The sequence below is a fragment of the Atta colombica genome, unplaced genomic scaffold, assembly GCF_001594045.1.
Source record: "Atta colombica isolate Treedump-2 unplaced genomic scaffold, Acol1.0 scaffold236, whole genome shotgun sequence".
NCBI classification, from domain to species: domain Eukaryota; kingdom Metazoa; phylum Arthropoda; class Insecta; order Hymenoptera; family Formicidae; genus Atta; species Atta colombica.
Window position 1 is genome coordinate 200,158 of NW_017259334.1, and position 10,422 is coordinate 210,579.

A 10,422-nucleotide genomic window follows, 5' to 3' on the forward strand; every position below is an offset into this window, starting at 1 on the left:
GCAATGGTATCCCGTTTGCTCAAAGACATTAGCTTGGGCGATAGATGCTTGCGAATCGGAAATTGGTTTGCCGCTAACGTACGTGATAAACGCAATTTTAATTTTTAATTTAATTGTTAATCATACGCATTTATAACATATTTATATACATAAAGGAAAGGCCCCTATTATGAGATACCGAGTTCATTTTGAGTTAATGCTAGAAGTCTATAGGCAGAATTTAAAAAAAATGTGGCGGCTTAAAGCATCATTAATAGAGTCACCGGGACGGCGCGGATCCACAAAAATAATAGGTCATTTGGAAGGGAATTTAATAAGCTTTAAGATAACGTTACATAAAATTTAATTCAAATTCCATTTTTCTTTTAAATTGGAGAAATGTAAAAAGTAAGCAAATCGCAAAGTAAAAAAATTATGCTCCTAATATGATATCCCGAGAAATCGATAGTAAAATGCAAAATATATTAGTATTACAATAAAAAACTTTATTTAATGTTTCTAAAATACAAACAAACACAGCTGGCGCATGCGAAAAGTGAGCATGCGATATACAATATTATCAGAACTCGTTTTTAAATAGATTAATTGAAATCAAGCATCGCAGATATAGGCATTCGATGTTCATTCCGATTGTCTTTTTTATTATTGTAACATTTATACTTTAGCAATGATTTTCATTATAACATAGGAGCATGGATTATTTCATATTAGAAATATCCAGGGTATCTCACATTACGATTTCCACGCCTTATGATTTTTTATGATCATCAAATCTAACTTCTGTAATTAAACAATTCAACAATTCCCGTATTTTTCTATTAGTACGACCTTACTTTATTACTACATGAAGAATTTATTGCCAAATATTTTTTTTTATTAAATAATAAACAAGATTTAAATCTCAATCATCTCAATGAAACTTGAAGACATCCAAAATTTTGTTTTACAATGACTACAGACATGATGTAATAATGAATTTTTTACTAAATAGTTTTCAATTCAAGAGCAATAAATTACATAGTAGAACCAATAGATAGCGTTTATTAGTTTAGCGGAAACGCCGCTGTCTCATAATAAGGAGTTTTCCTCTATTAAACTTCATCCAAATCAAGAAACGTTTTCATCAATATTATACATGACAAAAATATATAAAGAGATAAATGTGGGTGATAAATTTCAGTAATTATCATTTTTACTAAATTTCAATTTTTAAATTTATATCCGACATGTTTGACAATCTGATAAATACATTGTCAAACATGCCGGTCGATTATTTTTTTCGTATACCTATATATATCGACTTTATATATCGACGATACTTCACTGTCACTGACATTCTTTTGATCTTTATCACCTTGAAATCGAAATTAAATAGTTTCAATACACAAATAATCGAAAATGAATCCTAATATCGTAAAACGTGAATCGTAATCAATAACTGTACGTATCGTATCGACATGCAATAGTAAGCCAAAATATTGTGCGTTGACTTACAACTACATATATGTATACGACTCACATTTACGATTCAATTACGGTCATCTTTGTGCTGAGGCCCTTACTTGTAGACAACATTGTCATCCACATTTTGAAGTTGTTGTCAATTTTTATCGGCAACAGTCTGACAAAATGTAATTAATACCTAAATATAAATTTCACAATTTTTTAAATTCAAAATTTTATTTTGTAGAAAACGCTGTCAGTGTTTCCAACGATATTTGATTCTATCTGGACGAAGTATTAATTATATTTTTAAAAATACAAATATTTATTAATAAAATTAATTAAATCTCTGTGTTAAAAAGTATATTTGTAATTTATTAATAAATTGATGCATCTTTACAGAACATTGCCAGAAATACAAACTGTTCGTATGTCTGAGATCTTTCAAAATCTTTACGTGATAGAATCCGACAATAATGATATAAAGATGATGTCATGTCCGGGCACAGCAGTATTTGTCAAATGTCCACCGTTACCTTGCGGCACCAAAGCCTTCCCACGTCAGAACTTCTCTCCCGTCTTCAACACGACAAAGAATAATTACATGTCTAGAAGACACATGGAGGAACAATCCTCCTTGAAAATTGCAGGATTTAATAAGCTGTACCAGGAGACATTGAGACTTCTGAAGCCGAATCAATTCGAGAAGAAGATGCAAAAGCAGATCAATGATACCATCGTCGGATCGCAATTGCGAGTAGTCGGCGGCCGAGCAAGTCAGCCTAGAGCTTGGCCTTTTCTGGTCGCTATTTATAAAGACGGTTTTTTCCATTGCGGTGGTGTCATTTTAAGTGAAGTTTATATACTTACCGCAAGCCATTGTATGGATGGGTATGAGTATTTTTCAAAGACTACTTAGACATACAACGAATATATTGCAGATGACACTGAATGATAATATTTCTTAAACGCAGATATTTTCTTATCGATTTAAGATGTGTCTGCTAATAATTTTCAGATATGAAGGGCACTATTACGAAATACAAGCCGGTATACTCAGACGGTTATCATTTTCACCAATGGCACAGTGGAGAAAAGTGAAATACGTAATGATTCATCCAAATTACGTAAAAGACGAAATGCAGAACGACATTGCAATAATCATGTTGGACGAATCTCTTCTTTTCAATCGATGGGTTCGCCAGGTTTGCTTACCAGCGTTAAATACCGCGGGTCCTGAATGGAAAATAAGCCCATCGCCGCAATCCATGTGTATTGCTATTGGATGGGGATCTATAAGAGAAAATGGACCAGATCGTAAGCTCGATTTTTTTACTAACCAAAACAATTTATATTTAGTATAAAAACAATCTGTATATACAGCAATAATTTAGCACATAATATTGTTTCAAAATATTGTTTAAAAAAGATAAAGAGATATTTGACTCATTACGTTTAAAATAAATCATCTTGTATAATTGCAGCTATATTGTGAACAACACAGCTTGAAGTCCCGTGTTTTTTTTTGTTCCACCAAATCAACACAGTTGATTTTTGTTTCATATAAACAATGATAAATAAACTTTATTTTCAAATCTTTTTGAAAAAGTCAGGGAGAGTCCATAAAAAGAGGGTTTATAAAAAAACCTATTTTTAAACATTTATTTATTTATTTTCATGCATTAGTAACTATATATATATATATATAACACAAATGTCTATAAAAAATATGTATGTATAAGTATATATATATATATATATAGGTATATGTATTTTACTCAAAACTTCTGTTACATTTGCTTTTTATTTCATTATATCTGATTATGAGTGAGAAATACTAAATATTTACTTTAAACTCATCCTCACACTCTAACAGAAAGATTAGAAAATTTTAGGATCTACTTAACGTTAATAATACATATTTACCCTTACAAGTTATTTTGAGATAGTTATTATTATTTTTCATTTTCAAACTATTGATGATATAAAAATGATAATTTTTTTCTGGACATATTTCTCGTTCATTTTTCTCTTTCATTTTTGCCGAAACAAAGCTATTCATGACGTGATGCTTGATAGAGAACGATTTGGCACCATAACTCAGATTTAAAAAAAATGAACTTATTTGTGGGAAATCGTTCAAACATTTCAAAAACAAAATGTAACCTACTCCTTCTTTAATTAAAAATAAAATTTCGTTTTAGCGGATCATTTGCGAGAAGTAGAAGTGCCGATTTTATCATCGTGTAAGCATTCGGCTGATCAGAATAACGCTACAATCTGCGCAGGATATCCTATGGGTGGCCACGATGCCTGTCAGGGCGATAGTGGTGGTCCCTTAATGTGCAGGTAATAACTAATGAAAATGAAGCATTGAATATTTTTACAAATACAAAAATCTATTTTGCAGAAATTTAAATTTAAAATCACAGTGGTATGCGGCGGGCCTAATCAGTCATGGTGACGGATGCGGACGTCCTGATGAGCCCGGTGTTTACATGAAAGTGAGTTATTACGTAGATTGGATTCTGCAAACGTTTAAAATCTTAGGTAAGTCTTAAAAATACGAAAATGTTATAATAGAAAATGCCTTCTCTATATGAGTCTGTGTTTACTATTTAATTTTAATAAAATATTTTATTTTATAGATAATCGAATGGCATCTCTTTATGAGAATAAACCCTTAGATTCGTGTACAGGATTTAGCTGTCATTCGAGTATAGAAAAGTGTTTGCCGATAAAGAATCATTGCGATGGAATTGTAAATTGTCTAGACGCAGAAGACGAAATCGAATGCCAAATTCTAAAAGCAAATTATGCGAAATACGAGAATTCCAATGATACATTCACAAAATCACGTGCTAAGGAAGTATCTAAAGGAGTCACAGAAAAAAATGGTAAATCATGCTAATCCCTTTTATGACAGTCAAGTCTCGGATTCTTAATAAAATAATAGAAAATTAATTTTATATTATATGATACCAGAATTTAATCGATTTTTATGTTACAGAAGTAAACACGGAAACAATTCCTATTTCTACTTCTTCCTATTTCTTCTATCAGACAGAAACGCAGACTTACAATAACGAAAATTCAAATATCGTGGATACTTACGAGACTACGCCTGAAATAACGATGTCGAACATTAGATCAACATTTACCTGCACAAAGTGAGTTACGAAATATTATAATTTTCAGTATTAATCCTCCGAAGCTGACACTGGATTTGTACGATCTATATAATTTATGTTAATTAAAAGGCACTAATTAATTTCAAGCAATCAAAATGACATAACTCATATAAAAATTAATAAATACTAATTGTAAGTATATATTTTAATAACAATAATCCAAATTTGCATATATAACAAAAAGAAAATTTAATTAATTGTTTAACATTTTTGATAAAGAGACTTATAATTAAGTAGGTCTAATAAATCCATCGTTGACTTCGAAAGATTAAAGGCGAATTAATTAAGATTTAATTTAAATACTTAATTAATTTTTTTTTTAAGAATCAAAGCATCATAACTTGTATAAAAATAAATGAATATTAAATATATTTTAAGTATAATAATTTTGTTGCATACAACAAAAGGAAAATTGAATTATTTGACATTAGAATTAAGACTTAATTAAAATTTAGACTTTTGAATCAATATTATCTCATTTTCAGTCTAATCCAAACTATAAAAATCAATAAAAGGTGCAATAAACACTTAGACTGCGAGGATGGAACTGATGAAAAGGACTGTACATGTAGAGATTATTTGTTGAATTTTCAACCCACAGCGATTTGCGACGGACATCTGGATTGCGAGGATGAAACAGACGAAAAAGATTGTGGTATTCAATTATACATAATTTCACCGTTGATTTCGCCTATCTAACGAAACGATCATTTCAGATATATGCAAGAATAACGAGTTTCATTGTAGTAAGAGTGGAAGTTGCATTTCGATAACGAAAAGGTGTGACGGAAATTTCGATTGTTCTCTAAAAGAAGACGAGTTTGATTGTAGTAAGTTTATGTTTTTTATAATGTTTGCTTAAAAAAATATCAAGTGAAATTGATAGCAATATTCTTTTTTCAGTTGCATTGACAAATGGAGAATATGTTAATGTAGATAGTGATAATTGGTCCGTTTTAAACACAGAAGGTTTGCTTAGTAGTAGATATTACAACGAAACATGGCATGTAGAATGTCTTCAGGCACATATATTGGAAAATAGCAGAAAAATGTCGATGATAGGAGAAAACTTATGCAAATATCTCGGATTCACGTACGTTTGATTTTCAATAAATATTCAGCCATTCAATAAAAGTCTAATATTTAAATTAGTTGTTTAAGAAAGCCCTATTTAAAAAAATCTAACTTTTGAAATGAAATAAACGTTTTAGTTTTTACAACTGACGTCCTAAAAATAATTAAAAATATGTAAAAAATATCTTATTATCTCGTATGTTAAGTGAATAAAACATACTCTTCATCACTTTTAAAAAAAATTATTTAAAAAAAAAACTAATTTTTAAAATAATGCCTTATGTTGTTTCTGAAAAAAAAAAAAAAAATGAGAAAAGTTTTGTACATATAATTTCTTAATTAAGAAACTCTAATATTAATGTAATGAGAATAGACCTTTAAGGATTTTATAAAGTAACGAGTTGCAGTCTACAAAAGATATTTAACTTATTGTTAAAAAATACAATTCATAAAAAAAAACACATTCGTAACATTGAATTTCAGTATGTTAAATCGCTGAAATAATTAATTGTTGAATATATTTTTACAAAGTGACATAATATAAGAAAAATGGAAGTCATAACTTACGAGTTTCTCATGTGAATAACAAATCTGTAGATCCAATGTGTTGGAAAAAAATGCTTAATTAATGTGATTTTTTAAGACAACTATGTATCTATTTCTCCTTTCAAGTTCTTTTAAATCCCCTAATATCTCATCAAGTTTGAACAAAAATTTACTTATAAAGTTTCTAAAATAACCGATTTATTTGTTTATTTACAATTTTCCAAATACATTAATTATTACTATTCTCGATAATATATAATAAAAGAATAATAATTGTGAAAGACATGAATTGTGTGCAGGGGTTTGCAATCATTGGATAAGGTCGTTGTGAACAAAACGATATTAGAAACAAGATTCTCACGGAGGTGGGACAATGTGACAGGTTATAAACCTTTACCACAGCATGTTGCGGAGAGTGAGGAAGGCAAGACGTGTACGACGTTACGGTTTCACTGTAGACCGGTTTTAAGCAGCAGTGCTGACTCGCATATGGTCATCGATCCGAGAACCGGAAATCATACCTACCTGTGGCCGTGGTTAGCGGCCATCTTCGTCGACGGCCGTTATCACTGCTCAGCTTTACTCCTGGAACCAAACTGGCTTTTGTCCAGTTCGAGCTGCACGAAAGCTATCAGGTAAGTGTGAGTCCTGTTTTATTCAAAATAAAACTTTCTTATCTCAAAAATGCACATGGAAAGAAGAACAGTTTTTTTTCGAAATATAAAAATTTAGCTAAATAGAGATCTAAAAATAACTTTGAATCATTCATAATTAACAATAATCAGATTCATACTACTGTTAGAATACCTTCTTGCAGCATTGTTCATCACATGCTTGAGTTCTTTATGTAATTGTGATATCTAAAATTATTTATAGTCTGTGTTCATCTATTTTTCATTAAATACTTTAGCAAAATTATTCTTTCCATTGCATCTGTCAAGCGCAGATTATGTACAATTTAATCGTTCTTCATTACAATTATTTTTCATCAGATTCTCTTGATAAATATCAATGAAGAGATGTAATAATGAAGAATAAATTGTAGATTATCAGTGGATTATACGACAGCTCTGCTCGGCCAAAGTCGCTCATTTCTCTACGTGGATGGACCTCATCAACAGATATCGATCGTTGACGAAATCAGAGACGTGGAAAGAACAAATGTCTCGTTGCTTCACTTGAAAACTGCAGTAAATTTTACACGTTACGTGCAACCGCTGTTTTTAGAGAAAAAGTGTGTACATTGGTTATTCATCGTTATCATATAAATATTATTTTCTTTTATCTTCTTTCTTTCTTTTATAACTATTTGATAAATTTTCGCAGAATATATCCACCGGCAAAAAATGATTTATGTGTAGCAATCGGTACAGACAACGAACACGTGACACAATCGATCTTTCTTCAACCAATCCTCCAAAATTGTGACAAGTGCTATCGTTGTTTTGTCGAAGCTTTAGGCACTAAATGTCCGGTAAAGCTTCATAATAATTGAACTATGATTATTTTCACTCATTAACTGACAATGCAAAATATGCAATCAAATTTCGATTTTATCTCTTGTATGTATTTAGACTAATGGAACTTCTTCGAATTGGAACGGTACGGTGTTTTGTCGCAGCGAGAAAGGATGGTATCCCGTGGCTGTATTTCAAGAAGACGACGGCCCATGCAGCTTCAGAAGCATGCGGAACTTGACAAGCATTGATTACATCCATGCTTATCTCACGCAAACTTTAGGTAAGCTATCATGCATAAATATTAGGTTGGGGAAAAAGTTCCTTCGTATTTAAAAAAATTTTTTTGCGAAAGATTTTTTTTCATTTGTTGTAAAATTTTTGTTACAATTATATCATTCGTTAGAGCAAAGTTTCAGCTTTAACAATCTGTTTTTTAATTGCGGTATGATTTTTATCGGAGCATTTTATATGAGCAATCGAAGTTAGAATGCTCCTTTATTTAATTCGCGAATAACTCAGTAACAAAAAATCATAGGAATATTTAAAAAAAATTGATTTTGTAGGGAAAGCTTCAAGCTTTCACGATAGACAATCGAAAATTTTTGTAAATTTTTTGGACACGTAAGAGACCCTCAAGGTGAAAAGAAAATTTTTCATCTTTTTCAGCTCGTAATTTTTTAAATGTAAAAATTGTTAAATTCACAGAAATTCAAAACATATAGTTCGAAAGTACAGATTTCAAGCTTTAAACCCCTTTTTTTTTAATTTAAATTCCGTTTATTTTTGACGAAGATATTGTACATACAATTTTGAATTAAAAAATACGAAAAAACTTTTTCCCCGATATAAAGATACATTTGTACCATTAATTTTTATTCATCCAATTAACTTTACGTTCTATTTTTACCCGGAAAAATGAAATAATTTAACGTGATTGAATTTTTCCATCATGATACTGCAGAGAAAGTGTCGCAACCAACGCTTGAAGCCACATGTGACGGTGTTCGGTGCAACATTGGACAATGCATCCCTTGGAATCAGGTATGCGACGGTGTGACAGATTGCCGAGACGGTGCGGATGAGAAGAATGCAATATGTTTACAAGTGCAACAGATTAGAAGAAGAAACGAGACCAATAGTAATAAATCATTTTGAATAATGTAGAATTAAAAAAAAATGTACATACATAGTTAAATTTTAATAGTTATTGCAACTGCAATAATTCTATATACATATAAATTACTTATGTAATTGTTACTTATACAGTATAGTTGTTGCTATTATGGTTTTCTCTAAGCAGAATTATTAATTACACAAGTCTGCAATTTGATTTATTTTTCATGCTGTTTTGAACTTTTGAGAAAAATGAGATGAGAGAAAAATGCCTGAAAAACATGTTTTTGACTATTTTTGGCTATTTGAAAATTCATAGCTGACTCGATCTGCGAGATATTATTCAAAAAGGGCTCAAATTAATGATTGGATATTGAACTTTAAAATAATAATATTGAATCTTTTACAGCGAGCGTCAAATCTTTGGCGCGTTCTATTTTTAGAAGTATAACGCATTATATTTAGGTGTTTCAATCTCACTTTTCTCAAAAATCTGATAGAATATTTTCACTTACGGATTCAACGCATCAAAAATTATGAGAAATTATTATGTTTTTCCAAAACAGCAAAAACCATACAGACTTGTTTTATCAAATTTATTAGCTTAATGTTTAATTAATTATTGATTAATTCTTCTTTATGCACATGTTCTCGTGCATAAAAAAACATGCATTTTTGTGTAGAATGCGCCAAGTCGGAAATACAATGCAGGAATGGTGAGTGTATCTCGAAGAGCGCATTTTGTGATGGAAAAGTGGATTGCTCGAATGGAGCGGATGAGCCTGTAATATGTAGCTGCGCAGAATATTTAAAATTGACTATGCCAGAACGATTGTGTGATGGGGTACGACATTGTTTTGATAAAACCGACGAATCGCCAGAAGAATGTCAATGTACCATTACCAGCTTCAAATGCAATACGTAAGATTAATAATATTAAGTAATTATCTATAAGAAGCATTATATAAGCTGCATCGGATATCAAAAAAATATTAATTTTTAAAAATATTGTTTTGATAATAAAACAAAATAAACGTCGACCTCATATTAGGTCATCCTCAGTAACTTTACACAGATTCAATTAAATTAATTAGAACTTATGTATATGTTTACAAATTATTACAATAAAGTCAAATTGCGCTCACTCTTTTCGTAAAATTTGATTTAAATTTAATGTGGCAAGTCATTAAATTAAAATTGTGATTAAATCGCTCGTATATTCTCTCGTCATACAATATATTATTCTTATTTGGGGGCCGTAATTTGTTTATATACAATAGTTTTATTGTGAACTTTCGATTGTTCTCTTATATAAATATCAAATCTCAATAATTGTTATATTTTGGCAGTTATATTCTCAATACAATTTCACTTCTACATCTTATTCATGATATGATAATCGAATGTAAAAGATATTTTCTATCTTAACAGTTAATATATAGGAAACATGGATAATTTTAAGAAGTATATTTAAATAAATCTTAATACACATAATATTTTGATTATTGTGAGGAATCAACTTAAAATTAATAAATAATTAATAAATTAATAAATAATTGTTATATAAATTTAAATCGACACAATGAATGTATGCA

General features: G+C 30.0%; 1 protein-coding gene across 1 annotated transcript in view; it reads left to right on the forward strand.

The window, feature by feature from the left end:
* The window catches only part of LOC108688549 (serine protease nudel-like), a 22,802-nt gene that overhangs the window by 11,745 nt on the left and 635 nt on the right, over positions 1 to 10,422 (forward strand). The window contains exons 8-23 of the mRNA XM_018194851.1: positions 2 to 78; positions 1,846 to 2,334; positions 2,462 to 2,760; positions 3,648 to 3,792; positions 3,854 to 3,993; positions 4,092 to 4,340; positions 4,454 to 4,613; positions 5,120 to 5,289; positions 5,351 to 5,464; positions 5,538 to 5,727; positions 6,554 to 6,889; positions 7,300 to 7,488; positions 7,581 to 7,728; positions 7,829 to 7,994; positions 8,676 to 8,852; positions 9,511 to 9,748. Of these exons, the coding sequence (XP_018050340.1) occupies positions 2 to 78; positions 1,846 to 2,334; positions 2,462 to 2,760; positions 3,648 to 3,792; positions 3,854 to 3,993; positions 4,092 to 4,340; positions 4,454 to 4,613; positions 5,120 to 5,289; positions 5,351 to 5,464; positions 5,538 to 5,727; positions 6,554 to 6,889; positions 7,300 to 7,488; positions 7,581 to 7,728; positions 7,829 to 7,994; positions 8,676 to 8,852; positions 9,511 to 9,748 (3,287 nt within the window). The remainder of the gene's footprint in view (position 1; positions 79 to 1,845; positions 2,335 to 2,461; positions 2,761 to 3,647; positions 3,793 to 3,853; positions 3,994 to 4,091; positions 4,341 to 4,453; positions 4,614 to 5,119; positions 5,290 to 5,350; positions 5,465 to 5,537; positions 5,728 to 6,553; positions 6,890 to 7,299; positions 7,489 to 7,580; positions 7,729 to 7,828; positions 7,995 to 8,675; positions 8,853 to 9,510; positions 9,749 to 10,422) is intronic.